General features: G+C 36.7%; 1 protein-coding gene across 5 annotated transcripts in view; it reads right to left on the minus strand.

The window, feature by feature from the left end:
* Positions 1–1,373: 1,373 nt before the first annotated feature.
* LOC113413149 (disintegrin and metalloproteinase domain-containing protein 9-like) overlaps positions 1,374–23,455 on the minus strand; it is a 39,320-nt gene continuing 17,238 nt past the window's right edge. For 3 of the 5 annotated variants that reach the window (XM_026669212.2, XM_087964373.1, XM_087964374.1), the window contains 13 exons: positions 22,911–22,995; positions 22,021–22,142; positions 19,141–19,312; positions 18,261–18,350; positions 16,643–16,838; positions 15,254–15,359; positions 14,430–14,604; positions 12,581–12,661; positions 8,470–8,575; positions 7,545–7,677; positions 5,292–5,385; positions 4,497–4,549; positions 1,374–3,649 (listed from right to left, as the gene is read on the minus strand). In XM_026669212.2, the coding sequence (XP_026524997.2) occupies positions 3,379–3,649; positions 4,497–4,549; positions 5,292–5,385; positions 7,545–7,677; positions 8,470–8,575; positions 12,581–12,661; positions 14,430–14,604; positions 15,254–15,359; positions 16,643–16,838; positions 18,261–18,350; positions 19,141–19,312; positions 22,021–22,142; positions 22,911–22,995 (1,684 nt within the window). In that variant the 3' untranslated portion in view covers positions 1,374–3,378. The remainder of the gene's footprint in view (positions 3,650–4,496; positions 4,550–5,291; positions 5,386–7,544; positions 7,678–8,469; positions 8,576–12,580; positions 12,662–14,429; positions 14,605–15,253; positions 15,360–16,642; positions 16,839–18,260; positions 18,351–19,140; positions 19,313–22,020; positions 22,143–22,910; positions 22,996–23,455) is intronic. The other 2 variants (XM_087964371.1, XM_087964372.1) reach the window with 2 other exon arrangements.

Consider the following 23,455-nt stretch of genomic DNA (forward strand, 5'->3'; position numbering starts at 1 on the left):
TAATCAGAATCAAAATACTTAAGTTGGCAAAAAGAAGTTAATGGCTGTAGACCAAATCAAAAAGGAAATTCTTTAAAATTCTTCAACTATAGGTAGTTCTTGGTTAATGGGGCTAGAATTACTGTCAATAAGCCACACAGTTGGAAAGCATGGTATCATGTGACTATGCCACTTACCAATGGAAATTCCGGCACTTCTAGTCGTTAAGTGAATCACCCTGGGTCATTAAGCAAGGACGTTGTATGGTCATCATTTGAAACGCCCTGCCAGTTTCCCTGTTGACTTCATTTGTAGGAAGCCAGAAGAAAGGTTGCAAATGATATCACGTGACTTTACAAAACCGGCAACAAATTCAAGGTACAATGATGAGCACCATTTGGTCAGAAAATTTGAAAGGACTATGATTCATATTTTAATACAGAAAATCCTGAAAATGGAGATATGAAAACAGAACTTTTCCTCTTGGGCTTAATGGAAAAAGAATTGGAGAAAAAGTTTGGAACTTTGTTACTATACATGTTGACAGCAGCAAGATTATTGTATGCACAAAATGGACCTTTGTATACACAAAAAAGGACACTTCGATTCCTACCAGTGATGGGATTCAAAAATTTTTTACTACCAGTTCTGTGGGCATGGCTTGGTGGCCGTGGCAGGGGAAGAATACTGTAAAATCTTCAGTCAGAGGTGGTATTTGCCGGTTCTCCGAACTACTCAAAATTTCCGCTACTGGTTCTCCAGAACTGGTCAGAACCTGCTGAATACCACCTCTGATTCACTGGATATATATATATATATATAGAAGAATGGTTGCAGAAGTTGATGGAGTTGGCTGAAATGGCAAAATTTGCTTAAAGAAAAGAACATAAGTACTTTGCTTAAAGAAAAGAACATAAGTACTTTTGTTTCCACAGGGAAATTGCTTCTGAACTTCATGCCTGATGTGGAAAAGAATGAAATTTTGATTCTGGGTTTTACAGATTAGACTGATAGATTCTTGCAGAAGTGACTGGTTTATACAATTATGGTAAAATAAAAAGTTGTGATTATTGTTAATGCCCTATTCTACTGTAATAGGTAGAGTCAGAAGTGCTTCTTTTTCTTTCCTTACCCTTACTCGCTTTTCTCTGCCCTTTCTCTCTCCCTATCCGTGCCCTTTTATTTGCTTTTCTATTTTGTATTTTATAACACTTTATAACCTAATAAAAAGTGACTTATAAGAAAAGTTTGAAAGGTTGCTGAATAAATGGTCACTAAATGAGAATCACCTATACACCTTATACTATTTATCTGCAATCATGTTGAAATATTGTAAAAGCATTAAATTTGTTACTGATTTTTCACATCAATGAAATATCAGATTTTTAAAAATATGCCATTTGTATGTCATTTTATTTTTTTATTTTTTTACAAAATGGTTCACAACATTTTAACAGAAATTGTGCAACTGATTTTTCTACCACTAAATTACAAAAGTGATTTGTGCAAAACTGCAAATAACTTTATATAGGTACAAAGCTTAGAGGTGAAAGAACCATTAATTTGATTGATTACAGGAAAATTCAATTTTGAAGTATTCTATAGTCTCTAAAATACATATTAATATAAATTTTCAGACAATGTAAACATTAAAAAATATGTTTATATCTAAATTTTGACATTTGTATCCAACATACGGTATTTGTTCATCAATACAATTACATTGCCAAAAATGAGATATTAAAAACTTTTCAAAAACATTTTGTAATCAATTCTGCATAGAATTTCATGTATGCCTGATAGTGGAAAGAGGTTGTCATATAAATCATTCATTAAATTTGGTGGACCATATGTCTTAGTCTTGATTTACAGGTCTGAACTGGCTATTGTGCCTCCTAAACCATATATTAGGAAGCATAATTATTCAACACTTTGCCCAATTTTCAAATACATTATCTTTTTCAAAATATGTATTTATGCAAACTGCAATTATGTGTGACTTTAAACAAAGGCTGTAACACTGTAAGGATACAAATTGCTCTTCCTCACCAGAAAACTACTCTTTAATCAAATCTTTGGTTTAATGAATCCATACTGAAATGTCATATAATGTTTTTACCAAAATTACTAACAGGGCTGGTATTGCAGAAATGTGGCATCGCTGCACTTTAATGAAAAATGGTACAAATTACTATTATGAATCTGAAATGGTTTGACATGCTTAATGAGCCCAGTCAATTGTGTTTTTTTCATTAAAGCATAGTTAAGAAAACATGTCTTATTATGTTTCAGCATGTAGTCGACCTTTTGTCTCATGTTGATAAAATATTAACATGACTATCAAAATGATCAGATAAAGCTATAAATAAAAAATGTGTAACTTTCACAGATTTATGATATGAAAACAGAAGTATCATCTATTTCAGTGTTAGAATAAAACATTTAAAATATATTCACTTTTTACTTGGAAAGTTGAAAGAATATTGAGAAATATCTTACAATAACATGGTCGTTTAAACACTTAAGAATAAGTGTTTAAAATCTTCCTGTGTGGGAAGTTTCAGCTGTAAACATGCAGATCAACAATACAGTGCTGTCAAGTCACATTTGTTGATTTTAAGGCAATACAAATCACTTTCTGATCTTTGCTCAAATAGATAATACTACACTATATAGCCCTTCCTTCACTGATTGACTGATTTTTGAAACCCATCTTGTGCTTCACTTCATTATATTCCATTCACATTGTTTCTTAATGTAATAAACCAACTGACTACAAAGAACCAATTGCACACTTTAAAAAAAATCAGAGCAACTACATAATTAGAAAATCTGTCATTGATGTAAGAGCAGCAGTCTCCCCCAATTTTTATTGGGATCAACAACAAGGTAATTTTTATGACAGATTTAACTACTCTTTCTCCAACCATGACAAGTAACTTCAATAGGTGTTTTCTTGTAATGTTAATAATTAATATATGTTAGGAGTGAAGAGAGAAAGGGAGGAATCTCATTGGGCCCACAACTAGAGAAGAACCTCACCACCTCTTCTTCTCATAAAAATTGCACAAGCATGTCCTACATTTTATAAGTCTGGTAGGGTTTCTCATCACATTTTCTACAATATCTAGTTTGGCCCTATGTTAGGGTAAAAGATTTTTACTGGTATGAGTATTATTTGTAAAAGCAATATCCTGTGGTCTAATAATTAAGGCAGCACTTTATTTCCTAAATAATGATTTGGTAGAGCAGCAGACCCTAAAGTAAATTAAGTTTAATGTCATTCTGTTTTAGAAATTAAACTGAGGTCTTCCTTTGTATATTTCTAAAAAAAACCACTTTTAATTTATTTCATTAATATAATATTTTTCCTAGTGGCATACATGTCTTTATAATTCTTCAAGATGGAGGAGAGAAAACGGGTTTTTGTGGGATTGGTGGTCTTAAAGGTGAGTTTCGTGGAATTGGTGGTCTTAAAGGTGAGTTTCGTGGAACTGGTGGTCTTAAAGGATTTTGTGGAATTGGTGGTCTTAAAGGAGGATTTTGTGGAATTGGTGGTCTTAAAGGAGGATTTTGTGGAATTGGTGGTCGTACGGGAGGTCTTTGTGACATTGGTGGTCGTACCAGAGGTTGTTGTTGAGGTGGAACAAATTGATTTTGTACTGGTGGCCTAAAAAAAAGGAGAGGAAAACAGTCTGTAGATAAGGATTTCAGATAAGGTCTGGATAAGGATTTCAGATAAACAGTCTGTAGATAAGGATTTTTGGTGGGTACAAAGAGCCCTTATAAAGAACTACTTATTTTATTTTTATTTTTATTTACTTCTATTTCACATTTCTGAACTGCCCATCTCCTCAAAGAGACTTACTGTAGCATCGAAGTACAAGGAAGTTGATCTGAGATAACCATATGCACATAGTAATCCTTTAACTGAACTGGGAAACAGTATGAATTTGTTCTGCTGGTTGAGCTAAGCCTTCATCTTCAAATGATCTCAAACAATTTTTACTTTAGTTATTGAAATAAAAGCCACCTAAACAATTGTGCCAGACATGAATGAAGTGCATTCAAATGACTATAACATATTAATGTATGAAATGAATATATGAACTATTATTTATTCACTGAGATTCTAGTTTCCTTGAGGCATCAAGGCCTTCTGATTCCTACAACATAAATAAACACTGTTGGGTTGAAAGAAAGTAACTGACCCAAAATCACCCAGTGAACTCTGTGGTTGAGAAGAGACATTGGCTTCCCACTCTTTAACCACCACACATCATTATACGGGAAAAGTGTGCTTATCACTGGAGACAGTTGGAATTTAATGGTGAACACCAGCTTCCATTTCTAGCCATTACTCTCATGTGGCTGCAATAAATTGCTATAGAGCATGCAGTCCCAACCCTCTGCTGAAAAAAAAGTTATCCACCTCTAGTTTTTAACATGTTTTGCCTGTACTTAAAACCATACACTATATGTGGTTCTGCTGAAAAGTTATATCAAAAAGTACAAACCTTGGAGTTGGAAAGTGAGATATTGTAAAGATTCCTGAATTTGAAGTAGTAGGCTGCAAAAGATAAATTAATTAAATAAATAAAAGGTCATGCTTATGTTTAAAAAGATAATGGTAAAGGTTTCCCCTGTCCAGTCATGTGTGATTCTAGTGGGTGGTGCTCATCTGTTTCTTAGCTCAGTAATCCCCAACCTTTGGGGCACCAGGGTCTGATTCCATGGACCAGAGGAGGCATGGTTTCTCCCTCCTGCATCCCATGAATGGGGCTTCGGTTGTTTGCGTGGCCCAGTTTCTGGCATGCTGTGGGCTGGTGCTAGTCCACAGACCAGGCGTTGCGGACTCCTGTCTTATCCAAGGGAACCAGCATTGTCCAAATCCACTTCTGCAGTCATGTGACCAGCATGACTATACACTGAAGCGCACAGAACTCTGTTACCTTGCCACCAAATTGGTATCTATTTGTCTAGTCGCATTTGCATGCTTTCAAACTGCTAGTTGGGCAGAAGCTGCAGCAAGGAATAGAAGCTTACCACATTGCGTGGCACTTGGATCTCGAACCTGGACTGCCAGTTTTCCAGTTGACAAGATCAGTGTTTTTAACTGCTGACCCACTGCTCCCTATGCTTATGCTTACAATCCAGCAAAATACTGTTGTTCTAAATTCTGCAAACTGAATTTCTGAATAAAAAATAATTAACTGAAAGAAAAAAGTGCTCAGCTGATATTTTGTACTAAAAGACTCTTATTAGTGGAAATTACTTAAATGTAGACATTATAATTGAAAGTACATTCTTACCCGCCTTCTATTTTTTTCCTCTTGTGGATTTGGTTCACTTGGAGTATTATTCTGGTGTGCAGGTAGCGGTCTTCTTTGCTGTGCATTTTCAGCCCTTAAAGAACAATTTAAGCAAACAGTTAGAAATTATATAAACATAAATGCCCATCTTGCAGTATCCCCAGATCAACAGACATAGCTAAAAACCAAAAAGAAAAAAAAAAGTTTTGTTAAAAGCCACTGTGGATGCAGAGAGAGTGTATAACAATATTGAAAGGAGGACAATCACTGCTAACACACATAGAGGTGTATTTATTCACAATAACAGGGAAATAGGTTTTTGCTAATCAACCATTCCTGCTTGAAAAATACTACATACTCAAAATAAGGTGTATGGCAAAGGGCATAGAGGATGTATATAACCTATCAAACAAAAAAAGTATTTGCTTGCGTGTAAATGTTATTTTTCCCTGGAAACAAAAATATATATATATGGGATGACAGAAATGAAGCAATTCAAAGCATTTTTCAGCTGTTGGCTGGTTTCAGTTTAATTGGCAATAATGGATTAAGTTCATTCCACAACCATCTACCAGGCTTGAGTTTGATTCTGATACGGTTTTAGAACATTATAATTTTTAAGTTCCTATGTTCAGTGTTGGCTTCGGGTTTTTTTAAATTATGAAGTCAGGAATTTCCCAGCTAGTAAATGTGGAAGTAGATAACTAGATAATACTCTTTTACAGTGATTCAGACAAACAGATTAAGAAAAGAACCATAATGATGATGATAAACTAGAAACAAAACCTCGAAAGATCAAAGAAGCTGGAATGTTTAGTTTTTGGAAAAGGTAACTGAGGAAAGGTATGATAACACTCTTCCAATCTTGAAAGCTGTAATGTGGAAGAAGGGTCCCAGAGTGAATTTTTTCTATTGCCCCAGAGTGAACATCATTGATTACAGTAAAGCAAATCCCAACTGAATGTCAGAAAAAAACAACTTGAACTACTTGAATATGGAAAGTACTAAGAGGGTTGGTAGGCCCCTTTTCAGTGGCTAGACAGCCATTGAATTGGAAATTGAAAAATGTTTAGACTGAGTTTCCTTCACCGACTAGGCTAGTAGTGGGAGTAGATTTAGTGCCCTAAATGACTTTTCCCAAAATGATGATTCTACCTCAGGAGTACCTTACTTAGTTGATTTTCATATAAAGTAAGAGGTGTAGCCTAGCTAGTCTAGGATTGAAAAATCAAAATGGATGAAGGAAAAGCAAAGCAAAGAGCTACTTTAGTAGGAAGCACTGCCAATACCTAAAACAGTGGCTCTCAACCTTTTCTTCACCATAGACAACACCCCCTTTAAAAAAACTCTTTTGTGACCATAAACCATGCCCCTGGACCCCCAAGACTTAACTCTAAATTTAAATCATAACATTTCTTCAAGCTTTTGTGGATTGCCTATGATGACAGCGGCCCATCCCAGGGGTCTATGGACCACGGGTTGAGAACCAACTGGCCTAAAATATTATCTGATTTTTAAAAAATCAGAAAATATATTTTTCTACTGAAATGATCAGTTTGTATTAGAGGAATCATAATTTGTAGAATCAGTAACAAAACTAGGATCTGAGAAATACTAACCATTCTTAGAGAATTACCCAATCTAGGCAGTGTCTTCTATTGATGCTGGCTCTATGACTAGCATTATGAGGAATAACTTCCTAATATTTTCTAAGGCATTTTTTTTTAAAAAAAATGAAAAGCCAAAATATTACATTGTAAGTTACAGATGGGTAATGAATTGTCTGAATATCATAGAGTTAAGGTTTAGGAAAATAATATCCTTTCCTTGTCTCTTATATGGACGAAGTGTAATTTAAACCCTTAAACAGAACTTGCTTCTTCAAGCTTGCCAATAAAACCTAGATAAAAATCATGAAAAGGATATTATTTTTCTAGATTTCTGTCTGCTTTTTCAAGCTTCATTCCAAACATTCCTAAAAACCTCTATAAATCTTGTCCCCATTGTCATATATAGCTAATCATATAAGGGTATCATTTCAAAAGGCTTCAACCTTTTTATATTTTATTTAATATTTATTTCATATGTTCATAGAATTCAGTAAAGCTTGCTTCTGAATGGCTTGCACCACAACATTTAGTTTGTCTTTTAAGATCACTAGGCCAACAAATTATGTTTCTAATTTGAATTTTTGACTTAACTTTGCATAGATATGTTCTGTTCTCAATATCCTCAATTGCATAAATGTTGTACCTGTGTTGTCTTCTACGTTCTCTGAAGAGACGCCTTTTAATTTCTTTTCTCTTGACAAATGCAATTGCAAGTAGAATTAATATAGGCAACACAAGTAAAAAGAATATCAGAAGACCATCTCGAAGGGACGTATCTAAGAAAGAAAATAAGCATTGTACGCTGATTTAAATGTAGAATTTGGACAATGGGGCTATAAGAAGGATGGTTTGATTTCTCACCAAGATAAATTATGCATTTTTTGATAATTTTCTTCACTAAATAGATGAAAAAGTATAATATTTTGACCCTTTTGTTTAATTTTTCTAGTTTTAGGACTTATGCAATAGAACAGATCATGTTTTAGGTCATATTTAAGCAGCAATATCCCAAAGGTGCTTTTTCAAGAGGTAACTGGACTTTCTGATTTTTCTTTGAATTCAGAGAAAAACCAGAAAGTCCAGTTGCCTCTTGAAAAAGCACCTTTGGGACAACTATGACCTGGATGACTGAAAATCTCCATAGACATTGAGCAGCAATATTGAAAATTCAAAACTGTTGGCAAACATTTAAGCACCACTATATATATATAAAATTTCCAAGAAAGGAGAAGCTCATCTTCCAAAAATAAAAGACCCAAACTTTTAAAATGGACATATGCTAATTTACACCTATAGATTCAGATTTAAAGATAATTATTTTCCATAGAAATAAAATCCACCAAACTAGAGTAGCAAAGGCTATGCTGACTTTTGTTCTTAGTTTTCATTTTTAAACTAGAATTTTTTTTTGGACAGTTATTCAATTAAGTGACAGTTATTCACTTTAAGATGAAAGTGACTTTTGCCAAATAAGACATAAAGCTACCTTAACAGGTAGCAACATTAACCAATGTTCTAAAGTGACTAACATCAGTTGAAAGGTAAGAAAGAGGAATGGTTCTTGATACCTATATGTGTTGGGCCACTATCTATGCTGCCCCCATAGCCAGACACGTCACAAAAAGGAGGTGCCCACCCAGGATCACAGTGGCAATTGCCTTTGTTGTTACACACCTACAGGAACAAACAAAAAAAAGAAACAAAATGATGAAATTACAATTTTTAAATAGGTTATAGAAATTACAATATCGTAATATTAGAGTTAGGGTGTTACGTTTCTCCCCCGAACAAGTGTGCAAGAATCCATGCACATCTCTTAAGGAATTTAATTGTAGAAGAATTCAAATGCCATTATAAAAGAATTCTATTAACAGCTGAATATCAAAAGTGAGATCTATGTAATAATGAACACATTGTTCCATGGTTTCTCCCGCCTGTGCTATGCAATGTATCATATTGACTTCTCTTTTGGATGGGAAGTAATGGTGTGGTATGCAGATCAATATTTAACAACCAGCTCTGTTGGCTCCGTTAATACATATTGATTTTACAGAAGACATTGTTGAAAAAGCACTGCACAATCTAAAACCATCTCTATCTATTGGGCTGGATGGAATATGTGCCTACTTCTTTAAAAAGCTATCCACTGCCATAGCAGAACCTCTAAGCATAATCTTTGAAAAATCTTTCAGAACCAGCTCCTTGCCAAAACTATGGTCACAAGCCACAGTCATCCCCATCTTCAAAAAGGGAGACCCCAGCCTAGTTGAAAATTACAGACCAATCTCTTTATGCTGCATCATGGAATCAATTATTAACCAATCCATCATGCTCCACTTAGAAACAAACAACCTACTCTCTAATAAACAATTTGGTTTCAGGAAAAAACTATCATGTAATCTGCAACTCTTACACCGCAAAAACATATGGACTACACAACTCGATCAGGGCAAAGCAATAGACGCAATCTACATAGACTTCTGTAAAGTCTTTGATTCAGTGGTACACGACAAACTACTCCTAAAATTAAAATCTTACGGTATCTCTGGACACCTGCATAACTGGATAGAAGCATTTCTCTTAAACAGACAACGAATGGTCAAAATTGGGAGCGTCCTATCAAATTCTGTACCTGTCAACAGTGGTGTCCCCCAAGGCAGTGTTCTAGGACCAACTCTCTTCATACTCTACATAAATGACCTCTGTGATCATATTAAGAACAACTGCATTCTCTTCGCTGATGATGTAAAGCTATTCAACACCACAGACAATACTGCTACCCTTCAAAAAGACCTTGACTCTGTATCAGAATGGTCAAATAAATGGCAACTTCAAATCTCAACGAATAAATGCTCTGTCCTACATATTGGCAAAAAAAAAATCAGAAAATAAAATACAGGCTGAACAGTCAAGACCTTGTTGATGATCCAAACTCTGTCAAGGATCTTGGAGTACTCATCTCAAATGACCTAAGTGCTAGAGCCCACTGTAACTACATAGCCAAAAAGGCGTTAAGAGTTGTTAACCTAATCTTACGTAGTTTTTTCTCTGGTAATATTACACCAATAACTAGAGCATACAAAACATTTGCTAGACCAATACTCGAATACAGCTCATCAGTCTGGAACCCACATTACATATCTGATATTAACACAGTTGAGAAAGTCCAGAAATATTTCACAAGAGTCCTCCACTCCTCTACTTCTTGCAGAATACCTTATGCCACCAGACTCGAAATTCTAGACCTAGAAAACGTAGAACTACTCCGCCTTCGGGCCAATCTAAGTATAGTTTATAAAAACTCACACTGCAATGTCCTACCTGTCAATGAATACTTCAGCTTCAACCATAACAACACTAGAGCAAACAATAGATACAAACTCAAGGTTAATCGCACCAAACTTGATTGCAGGAAATACAACTTCAGCAACAGAGTGGTCAATGTCTGGAATACTCTATCTGACTCTGTGGTTTTTTTCCCAAAACCCCAAAAACTTTAATCTTAGACTGTCTACTATTGACCTCACCCCTTTCCTAAGAGGTCTGTAGGGGGCGTGCATAAGTGCACCAATGTCTCTGTCCTATTGTTTCTTTTATATATTTTTTAATTTTTCTTATATGTATCCATGTATTCATAACTATGTTTTTACTTATACCTATTATCTTGTAAGCAATTGACAAATAAAAATAAATAAATAAAATAAATAAATAAAACAGTGTTGGCAGTGCTACACCAATGGCTTCCAAAGAGGTGATTGGGCTGGCATTGGAGATATCCTTTCCTCTCAACTTCTTCTTCTTCTTTTTCTTCAGTGTTTGTCTCGCGCTCTGGCGAGGTCCGCTAATGTCCTTGAGTACTGCTTCCACGCCTCTCTGTCCTTTCCTCTCAACTAGTTTGCAAAATTCCGGGAAATGTAATGATCACCTGTAATAAGTCAATATGAACCACCTCCAGCAAACCACTGATGGGACCTACTGTTTTCCATCCATCTATTATTTTGTTAGACACTAAAGAACATATCAATAATTCCCATAATGTCACAGGAAAACAAAAACAATTGTTTTCCTATGACAATCTGGTAATTAATTTTCTGACCCGCCTCCCGAACATGACCAGCATGCTGTTTTTAACTAAACGTTCCCTTTATTAGGAGTGCCAGTAACCCAAGCAAAGAGTCTCTCTCTCTCTCTCTCTCACACACACACAGCAGACTAACAAAATCTCTAAGTGCCTTTGGAAAGCGAAGCTTGCTCCCTTTCCCCCTGAAATGGTTCCAACACACCAAGAGAGTCTCTCTCTCTCTGACTGACAGAAAGACAAATAGTTGTCTGCCACACCTATTTATCTCCGCCCCCTGCCTTTTATCCCCAGAGCTAGGGTGGGGCTTAGCTAGCACGGTGGCTCTTCCATAGATTCCTGATGCTCTCCTCTCCCCTGCCTTCTGCGCATCTATGTTTCAGGCATGGAACCCAGCTGTTCCTCCTCTTCCTCATCATCCACCTCTGGACCTGGGGGCTGTTGACTCCACATTTGGTGGCTGATGGACAGCCCAGGCTCCGCCTCTGTCTCTGACAGCTCCATTTCCTCTTCCCCCTCAGAGCTCTCAGACTGCCTTGATGCCCAACTTCCACTCTACCTTCTCATCTTATTTGGCTGCTAGAGGGGCCGGCGGCCGACAGGCCACAACATGTGGTTCATTTCTTGTATGATTAGCTTTCCTATTATTTCTGAGCTTGGCAAATTTAACTTGATGGAAAATAAGTATTTATTTCTTTGAGGAGGGGAAAAAAAGCAGAATTTCCACATTTTAACTTGCTTTGGGCATCCAAAGGGAGGGAAAGGGAAACAAATGGCAAATCATGTATTGAACATTTTCATGCATACTCATCTCGTTTGTACTTGTACTATGTTTGCATATTGAATGCAAACCTGTAAGAAGTGGGGCTTGAGTTATGATGACACAACATAGTTTTTTTTCATTTGACAAAACCTCTAGGTGTTATATATGCCTATGTTTCTTGAAATGCAAAACGTTTTCTTAAATAAGATGCTGGCCAAAAAAAACAACCACCTGTGATCTACATATATGTTCTCTAGATGAGGTAATACTTGGGTTGTGGTATAATGTCCCATAAATAAATGGGTAGAAATGCTACAAAGAACTACCATAACACTGTTGTACTCCAACCCTATTTGACCCTAATAGTGTACTACAGGTAATCCTCGACTTACAACAGTTTATTTAATGACTATTCAACAGCACTGAAAAAAGTGATTTATGGTAGTTTTTTTTACAGTTTGTGACCACTGCAACATCCCGATAGTCAAGCGATCAAAATTTAGACCCTTCGCACCTGGTTCATATTTATGACCATTGCTGTGTCTCAAGGTCACGTGATTCCCTTTTGCAACCTTTCGACAAGCAAAATCAATGGGGAAGCCAGATTTACTTAACAGTTGTGTGACTAACTTAACAACTGCAGTGATTCACCTAACAACTATGGCAAGAAAGGTTGTAAAATGGAACAAAACGCATTTAAAAACTGCCTCACTTCACATAAATTTTGGGCTCAATTATGGTCATAATTCGAGGACTATCTGTACTATATGCCAAGATACTTATTTATATAATTTTGTCTCATCCTGAACAATATCATCATCATAATATTTTAACTTACCGCCCGGCCATTACATTTTTTCTTTATGTCACAGTTGTAACCCAGCAAGCTTGCATTTACGCACTTGTAATCAACACAAGCCTAAAAAGGAGGGGAAAATAATTGTTTTTTTAGTATGGTCTTTGAAAGCATGTTTTATCTGCAAATGCACAAAGGTATCAAGAAGAGACTGTCATCGGGTTCAAGAGTAACTCTAAACCAAATTTAGCATGATGGTCTTCCCCAAGATGGATAGTGACCTAATCTTGAATTGTAGCCTCTTAAAGAACATGGCCAAAAAAGATGGACAAATCTAAGCCTAAAATGATGCTGCTGGAAATGGGAGCAAAGTGAATTTTGTGTCTCTGTTTCATGCAACAATACAATTTGTCTGGGTTCAACTTGATACAAGTATGAATCTAGACCTGTGATGGCGAACCTATGGCACGCGTGCCACAAGTGGCATGCAGAGCCATTTGTGCTGGCACGCGAGCTGCAGGCAAACTTACCTCACTGCGCATGCGCGTGCCTCACAACTGATTTTTTTTCCGGTTGGCTTGAGGCCTTTTTCGGTCTCCCAGAGGCTGGGAAATGCCTCTGCAAGGCTTTTCAGGATGATGGCCTGTTTCGTCACTTCCTGTAATACTGGAAGTGATAAAACGGGCCTATAATTCGGCCTGAAAAGCCTTGCAGGGGCTTTTCCAAGCATCTGGGAGGCCAAAAAAGGCCTCAAACCAGCTGAAAAAATCAGCTGTGAGTCACAGTGCAGGTAAGGGGGTGGGGGGGGACCGTGCGCACATGCACAGGGAGTGTGGGGATGGGGTGCGCATTGCATTCTGGGTGCTGGCACGCAAGTGCATGCGTGCTGATGCGTGTGCAATTTTTTGCACAGGAGCCCAAAAAGGTTAGCCACCACTGATCTAGACACTATGATTTGGAACTTACAGCTTACAGTTTAAAATTAAGCATGGATCAAGTCCCAAATGATGTAATATAGGTTCTTTTAAGTTTCATCTGTTGAAACAAAGTAAGTGTAATTGGCAGTATTCCCAACACAACACAGTGATGACAAATGATGCCCCGTGCACAATAATGTCAGCATGCAAATACAATTATATACTTGTGTCAATCTACAATTAAACTTGCAATGTTTCCATGATTACATCATTATGCAAATGTCATTTACATGTGTCTTTTGTCCTATCTATTAGTGTAATATTATACTATAGAGATAGTTTACAAACAACACTGGATAGTTTTGCACAACATAGTGAACAGGCAACCTACAATGAATAAGATGTAAACAGTCCCTCAGCCTCCAAAATCATATGGGCAGGATTACAAATTCCAGAGGTAATTCTTTGTTCATCTTTTTTGTGAGATATTAAAATATGGGTCTAAGTCTTCCAGAGGCTGAATGCTAATGTGTCATTAAAAACTGATTGATTGATTTAATTAATTAATGAAATCTCCCCAATTTCCAATAATTGGGCTTCTTCTATCGAGGTAATGATTTTAATATACTTTTGCCTGAAATCCAAATATTTTAGCCCCAACCTTTTTGAAAGTGTAACTATGTTGCTAATGTGCTTATTACATCTCCCAGCTGGGAAGGAAGAAATAATATGACTCTTCAACTGGAAAAGTTTCCTGAACTCTGTTATCTATTATTTTATATTAAATAATAATGTGGCTTTCTGATTTTGGCTTAGCATATAGAAAATACTCAACCGCTATTGCATATAATCATGATTTATGCTTAGGAGTAACAAATTAACATAACAAACCATGACTCGGTGCCGAGTGCAAACTCAGCCAGTGATTTGTTCAATAAGCAAGTGAGATCCACATAGATGCAGAAAATTCTTACTTTTCCTTCAGCACAAGAAGTGCCTTTATGAACCAGTGCTGGATCAGGAATATCTGATCCTAGATCAAATTCAGTAGTCACACATTTAATTCCATCTTGATTCTGGAAATACAACTGGGGCGGGAGATTCTCTTCTTTGAAAGATGTACAATGAATCTTGCCACATAAACTGTTGCTGCAAATAGTAATTATATTAATTATTATAATACATATACATAGTAAGGAATAGTGAAGCAGTATGATAAATAAAAAATGTTATCCTTCTCTGGAGTTTTTCCCCCCCTCCTTTGCTGGTACTTTGCTTGTGTGGAGTGATCATTCAAAGTTACAATAGCACTGAAAAAAGTGACTTATGACCATTTTTCACACTTACAACTGTTGCAGTATCCCCACAGTCCTGAGAGGCTAGGCGAGGAGATGCGTGCCTCGATGTGAGTGATGTTGAGTTGGCCACACCCAGCCAGTCACATGACCACCAAGCCACACCCACCAACTAAGCCATGCCCCCAGAACTGATTGTTAAAAAATTTGAATCCCACCCTGGGTTTGAATGATCTGAACAACTTTGAACGGTCACTAAATGAACTGTTGTAAATCAAGGACTATCTCTAATAGGAAATTTTGTCTTAGTGAAGTAGGCTGTTGGTATGCTTCTTTAGAAGGAAAAGGAAGAAAAAGTGCAGAGCTGTGACTCTGAATCATGTTGCCTATTATCTAAATAAGAATAGTCAGTTCAATGAGACTTAATCCCTAACTGAGTCTGCATAGAGTCATATAGTCTGAATGTGCGTTCAGAATATAAAATATTTTTTCTGATTACTTACGCTTGGGAACATTTTACAAAATTTGGCCCATTCATTCCACAATTGCCAAATCTGTCTCCTTTGCTATTGGCTCTTTCAAAGCAAACATTTGGTCCTCTTTTTGCTCCTACAAAATAAATGAAAGTTCATTATTCTACGTCGAGGATAATTCTGACACAAACAATGGATCCCTACATCCTCTTGGCATCCCTGTAGCACATAAACTAACAAAATCCCCACAAAAATCTCTTAAGCAAACCGAAAGATGGCACAAACAACAAAAGTTGACTGAATAATCAACAACGTGCAGTGTAAAGATGGGAACACACATTATTTAAGATAGACAGGTAGAAAATAGGCAGAATGCTTCCAGGAATATAAACTGGCAGGTAGAAGGCATGACAAAAATTCTTTAATCTCTCCACACGGAAAAACTCAACCACAGTTTCAACCGTGAATTGGCAACATTTTAGATCAAGCCAAATGCAAAAATTCCTGGAATTGGCATTTTGAGAAACCATCCACTAGCACACATAGAAATAACTCATCTATGAACCACAGTGTCGGACTCTACAGTTCTCGGCAGAGTGCAACACACAGCTAGTTCTTGACTTAGGACCACAATGGAGCCCACATTTTTTTGTTGCTAAGGGAGACAGTTGTTAAGTTAATTTTGCCCTATTTTACGACCTTCCTTATCACTGTTGTTAAGTGTTAAGTTGTTATGTTATTAACATAGTTGTTAAGTGAATCTGGCTTTCCCATAAAGTCAATGGGGAGAAAGTCCGCAAAAGGTGATCACATGACCCCGGTAACCTGCAACCATCATAAATATGAAGAAGTTGCCAACCATACAAATTTTGATCACGTGACCAGGGTGACACTGCAAAGTCTGAAAATTGGTCTTAAGTCACTTTTTTCAGTGCTGTTGTAACTCTGACTGTCACTAAATGAATGGTTGTAAGTTGAGGAATACCTGTGTTCAAAGGACTTAACTAAAAGTTAAGGAAGGAAGGAAACATCCTATCTAGCAACCAACACCCAAACAAGCAGGAAACAACACCAGATAAACAATGGGGGAAGAACGATATCCTAACTAAAAGCTATCAAGAAAGTAGCCACACCCCAACCAAGACTGACAGTATATATAAACAACTACCAAACCCCACCCTCCCACATACTGATGATATTACTTAGTCTGGTGGCAAAACATCTATAGGAAAGCAACCAAGCTTGTAGAACACCAAGAATTCAAATAGATCAACCCCAAGTTACATACATTCTTTACCATTGGAATAAAAAAACATTTCAAAATAATAAACATTTACATTCCAATATATGAATATTTTCTATATAACACCTGCCAGTTTAATTATCGGTTGTATCAATCACAAATGATTCAAACCATACCTTTTCCAAAGAAGGATTCACACTGAGAATCGTAACTCTCACAAATTCCACTGTAACAGTAATCTTTCATATTATTACATGGGTAGCCATCCATGACATACACATCTTCTGGACAGTCATAATAGGTCCCATTGCAATATTCAGGGAGATCACAGGTATTTGATTTGGGTCGACACTCCACTCCTGCTACCTTGAACTTGAAAACACAGTTTTATTGGTTTTATTGGTTTCTAATTGTAACACATTGACAGCATTCATATCTCTTTAATGATATGGGAGGAGGAGAAAGAGACTTGTGAAAAGGAAAGAGAGATTGGAATGGTTCCTTGGCCAAACTGCTGGAACGGTATGTCACTGATCACATTATTAATTGTATAGGCAACAAAACAAAACCCAAAGCAAAGCCACAAGACATGTTTCAGTCATATGCTATCATCTTGCACCTAACAGCCAATATTTATTGCCTGTATGAGTACAGCCTCATAGCTGCACTGAAATACAAATGTATCAGTCCTTCAACTAGCAGAATTACACTATTCTCATTGCTGATCTGTACGGTACCTCAGTACCAAAGTCAGCTGGTGGAAATGTCCTTATTTGAACATGGAACAGCAACTGGTGGATTTCTGCAGCTTAGTTTTCTCTCTCACTAAATATATTTGCCAGCTTAGTCTCCCCAGATGACGCTAGATAAATCATTGGCATAATAGGACTACTGTAAAGGAGTCTTCCTTTGGGAGAAAGGAAGGATAGGAAGGAAGGAAGGAAGGAAGGAAGGAAGGAAGGAATTCAGACCACACAATTGCAAGTAAGGTATAGGATCTGGGAGAGAAGGTTACAGTCCAAGAAGCAAGTAGGATAATTCCAGCTAGCGCTAGAGGTGTACACACAATCATTCCTTTTCTCCATTCTCTCCCTCCCTCCTCTTTTCACCTTCTGAGAATGTAAATAATTTACTGGAAAACTAGAATGTATACATGTAGGCATTCAAAGTGAACTTTTCATTAAAATAAACCCAAAGCAGCCAGCTAATTTTTATATGCTTAATTTATACTGCTGCCCAACTCAACTAAGTAACTCTGAGCGGCAACTAATCCTTGTTATGTGACATACACACATACACAGTTCTAAGAAAATACATTTGTGTTCTCCAGAATCGTCTACTTTTTTGCATTCTTTTGTCACCAAATATGATCCGAGCTTCAGGTAGACCTTGGTGATATATACAGTATAAGGAATTTGAATGAACAAACATCAATGTTTGGTGCCCGTTTCATCTGTTTTATTTAAAAGGTCATCCCATATGCCACACAATAGAAGACCCATCCTTTTTGCATCAAAGCATTAAGGCTTTGATGGTGTAATCACGGATGCCACCCTGAATTTTTTTAATGTTCATGTAGAGTAATAAAATGTTACTGTGCACATAAACACATGCATACAATATTGACAAACGATAATGAATTTAAAACACACCTTACACACTAAACACACTAACTCTGCAATTCTATGTATATATAAATGTTGGGGTACACCTACTGAACATAATGGGGTTTAATACAAAACATGCAAGCACGGGAATGTACTCCACATCTACACAAAGGACAATCTATTTTACCTGGCACTTTTCACAGCACAATCCTTCAGCACATGCTGATCCACTTGTTAGCTTGCAGCTGGCAGCATCACAGCAAGGATTGGTACATTCCTGTTAAGAAAATGACCTTGGTTTGATATCCCATGGTCAATTGTTCAAAAAAACTTCCATTGGACTCAATAAGATCAATATTCTCACTACTGGGATGTGACTAAAAGAGTTTTAAGAAACATTTCACAGTACTTTGCTTTTTAATTGAATTTTTTTTAAAGCACCAATTTATACGTGATGAAATCAATGTTTTATAAACACCTGAACAAAACGTGCTTGATGGCAAGGAACTTTCTTTTTCTAATGTGATTACTACAAAATTTTATTTCATTTATCATTAAGGAATGATTTTATAGAGAACAGAAAACATCATGAACATGGGGCAGAAATCAGTGACAGTCTCCATGTTCTTCACCAGCAAAGCTAAACAGAACAGAAACTTTTTGTCAATTTACAGTACTCTTATTTTCAAAAATTGCATTATTGTTGCATTAGGCCAGTTTCAAGGTAGCACTGAGGAACAAAATATAGCAATGAGCGTTATATTACTTCACTTTCTATTTCAAAAAGCTGTGATGGGACACAAATGAAACATCTATCTACATGTCTTTAAAGCAACTGTATCTTTTCCTGGTTTCTAAAAATGATGGATGAGCATGTGGATCCAGAAAAAGACACAGCTGTGCTAAAGTGTTATAGAAAAAATCTGTGTAGGGTTAGCCCTAACCCTAACCCTCACTTAGCATTTTAAAACAGAATCTGGAACACTGCATTGCACTAGTATTGGTGTATGTGTATATGTATAATTCTAGCATATCAATATTTTAAAATATAAATACAAATTACCTACTTTTGGAGTGCCACAATCGCATTCTTCATTCCTATCCACGATGTTATTGCCACACATGGGTTCTGTAAATATATCACTCGGCTTGGGAGAGTTTCTGAGACAGCTTCCTCCACCTCTCAAGATAAGTTGCTCAAAATCAGTAGCGCTGCAGCTGCTGAAGTTCCTGGACCCACTAGAAAGAACGATTTTTCCAGGGTATGGAGTAACAAATTTCCCATTTTGCGCCTACATTTTAATGAGTTACATTTCTACAATTATACTATACTTCATCGTAACACTAAAGCAGTGCTTCCCCCCACCCTCCCTCAAAATAAGCCTGTTTCTGACTCTGAGAATTACATGATAATTGTGAGCCAGAAACTGGCCAATTGTTGAAATGGGGAAATATACAAAAACTGCACTGTAATTCCTTTAATAGGCTTGTCATAACTGAAAAAAGAAAACTTCCAAATCTGCACCCCAGCCAATTTTGAAAAGCCTAACTGTCTCCACCCAGTTGATCCCTTGATTTTCCTTTAAAATGTTAGGCCAGCTTCATAACTTGCAAAATGTGTCTCAGATCGATGAATCACAATGAAAGCTATGACTTCATTTTTTCCACTGGCAGCATTTCTTATACATGACTTGGCGCCACGAATGTGTAAACTAAACTCAGCATCCATGAACAGTCTTCAAGGGTGGGGAATCTCCATCCATTATTTCTCTGACATCTATCTCTAGGGTAAAGATTCCGACTATGATTGTTTTCTGTCATTCAGAAGCTTTCTCTCAGTTCAAGATTTTTAAGTGAACTGTTCCATATGGAATTTGTTTCTTAAGTCTATCCTAATTTATCCACTTCTACCCAGTTCATTCTCCAGAGAAACAACAGCTCGTTGTTGCCTCTTGAACCATTCAAGAAAAGTTTAAGGAGTGCTGAAATTGTTTTCTTTTCTTTTGATCGATGCAACTGGCTGGGGTCCATGGGATTTGACAAGTATTTTGGATGCTTAAAGTCCTTGTCAAAGTCTTTACCTTCTTCAGGAATGAAAATAGCTTATAAACAGAATGATTATTAGCATGTACACGTAGTCCTCAACTTATTTGTTTGTTTGGTGACTGTTCAAAGTTACAACAGCACTGAAAAAGTGACTTATGACCATTTTTCATGGTTACGACCGTTGGAGCATCCTCATGGCCATGTGATCAAAATTCAGATACTTGGCAACTGACTCATATTTATGACGGTTGCAGTATTCCTGGAGTCGTGTGATTACCTTTTGTAACCTTCCAACAAGCAAAGTCAAAAGGAAAATCAGATTCAATTAATAACAGAGTTACTAACTTAACAATTGTGGCAAGGTTGTAAAATGAGGCAAAAGTCACTTAACAACTGTCTTGCTTAACCACAGAAATTTTGGGTTCAATTGTGGTCATAAGTTGAGGACTACCTATGATGCTAATCTACATGCATGCAACCTGACAAATGTCTGGATTGCTGTGAACTCTTTGGACTGAACTCCTTTTACAGTCTTTGTTAGATTAATATTCCAGCTTTACTCCAAGAGCTTAAAGCACGGGTGTCAAATTCGTGGCATCATGTTGCTATCATATGACGTTTCACGATGTTTTTTTCCCTTTCGTGGAGCTGGGGTGGGCGTGGCCTATGCATAACGCATTCAGACTGCAGACCGCCAGTCATATGTATTTCCCTTCTCCAGTTTTATCCCACAACAACTGCTCTGTGAAGATACTGGACTGAGAGAAACCAGATCAAATCATTAAGGGGATTGTATGAATATGCTTTGACTTGACCCTGAGTCTCTTCAATTATAGTCCAAGACCTTAACCTTATACCACATCAGATCCAGGATAGGTAATTATCTGTGTTTTTTTAATTTTCCTTTTTATTTAAATGAAATGATTTCTGTATTCTACTCCAAACATTGTTCAGGCCTATTACACTTCTATTTTAAGTTATTCCTTGTATCTTTTCCTTGTCCTCTAGTCAACACCTGACTTTTCCTTGCCTCTTCACTTCTCTACTAATGTAGCTATGTGTCGATCACCTACGTTTAATTAACCAACTTTTCCATTAAAGGAAAGCTGTATATAAATAGATAAAACATATAATTTTAGCCTCCATCGGTTTCTGTTCATTAAATTTAGCATAACTGAAAACATAAACACCCTGTCTATAATGTGACTCTAGATTCAAAAGCTGTTTCATAGAACAAAGATTTTGTGTTCTCATCAACTATATGTGCCTACTTTTAAATGCACAAGTATCAGTGTTTGAAAATATATAGTAATAAAATATTACTGAAAATAGCCTACTAATACAGAACACTGTTCAGCATATAACTCAGCAGTCCTTGATTTTCAAAGAATATTGAATGCTTGAAATTATAATAGTTTGCAATGACCAATATTTTTATTAAAGCTAGTATCTATAACATGTTTGTTTCTGACATCACTGAGCTAAATGCTCTAACATTGTATCTCCATTGGACTGCAATGCTTGATCCTAAACTCTCTAATTCAGGAGTTCTTAAACTTTTCTATACCCCGCACTCCTAACACTTCTGATATATCTCGCACCCCTTACAAAAGTAAATCATTATATGCACATAATTATGCATATACACTATAATTTTGAAACTTTTAAACCCAATTTTTCATACCCCATGGAATATTATCTTGCACCCCCACAGGGCGCGAGCACCCCTGTTGGTAACCCCTGCTTGATCAAACACCAACAAAGATTTGGCATGTTAAACTTGATACACAGCATAAATATAATTTTTTAAAAAGCATATATATATATATATATGTTTTCTGAGGTTTGTTTTCTGAGGTTATTATATATATATAAAAATAATGTTAAGCAAATGTGCTTACTTATCTGAACTGTGCATTATATAGTTATTTGAACATCTTCCATCATCATGATTCATACCGAGATTATGTCCCAACTCATGTGCAACCACTGTAGCGTGACTTATGGGAGACTCATGACCGAACTGGCAGAAATATCAGCATTATTAGCACAGGAAGTGGTGGGGAACGATTCTTTTTTTAAACAAGAAAAACAGCAACAGAATAGAAGAACAGGAAAAAAACAGCTGAGCTAGGCAAATTAAATCAAAATGACATCAGTCATTCTATTTTCCACGATGAACTCCAAGTTCTGATGAGAAGAAGCTCACAATTAGTTGCATTAGTTGCACAATTAGTTGATGTTAGTTGCAGAATTCCATTCCTGCTCAGTTTTGGCACAGAATCACTAAGACCCTCTTTTCAGAACATCTTAGCAGGTGGCAATTATGAAAGTTCACGGTAATGAATTGCATAGTTACGAACATTTTGAAAGATTTTCTCTTTTCCTGCTCTTAATTAGACCACCCATTTTTTTTTTTTAAAAAAAATCTGTTTTAATTTTCGCCCTATTGTATACAATTTTATAAAGCTCAATCATGTTGCCTCTTATCAGCCTTTTGTTTATCATAAAAAGCCTTATTATTTTAAGCTTTCACTGTAGGACAACTGCCTTTGCTCTAACTTTTCTATGTTCCTGGTTGCTAGTATTATACTTTGTAGCTGTTTAGCATGACTTTGTCAATAGGTTCGCAGTCAACACCAGCATAGGCATCTGCTAAGTGCTTCTGCTTTCCACAGATATCTAAACTCAATGTTGAATGTTTACAATCCTGACACAATGTAATATAACAGATGAAAATGTTCTCTATATAAAAGACTCTATGTTTACAACTGAAATGGGATATATTTACCGTAGTGAGAGACCCTGCGTGATCTGCAGTACAGACTGTGCCAACGTAAGCCATTCCAACTGTTGAACCAAATGGGCTTCTCCCTCTGAAATGCAGGAATAGATTAAAGGGCGAGATGGGTTGAGATCCATCTCCAGGTTGAACAATATACACATATTCTTTATTTATAGATATTTTGGTACATACACATACACACACACACACACAAAGTGTCTCCATTGCTTTCCATATCTTTTCAGATGCTATAGTACAGCGGTGTCAAACTCAAGGCCATGATGCGGTCAGATCCGGCTGCGGGGCCAATCCTAGAAAATGTAAGGGGGTGGCCTATGTCACTTCGATCTAGTCTACCCGCATCACTTCAACCCAGACTACCTGCATTGCTTCGGCCCCATCTACTTGCGTTGCTTTGGCCCATCTACCCAATGTGAAGAGGAAACATCAGGCCAACATGGCTTTGGCCCTATATCTACCGAATGCAAAGAAGAAACATGCCAGTAGTTTGGGGAATGGCATCAAGCTGGCCACACCCCAATGAGTGGCAT

This window comes from Notechis scutatus, chromosome 4 (genome assembly GCF_049901735.1).
Source record: "Notechis scutatus isolate UNSWTSFEM ecotype Mainland chromosome 4, rNotScu1.2, whole genome shotgun sequence".
In the NCBI taxonomy this organism is placed as follows: Eukaryota; Metazoa; Chordata; class Lepidosauria; order Squamata; family Elapidae; genus Notechis; species Notechis scutatus.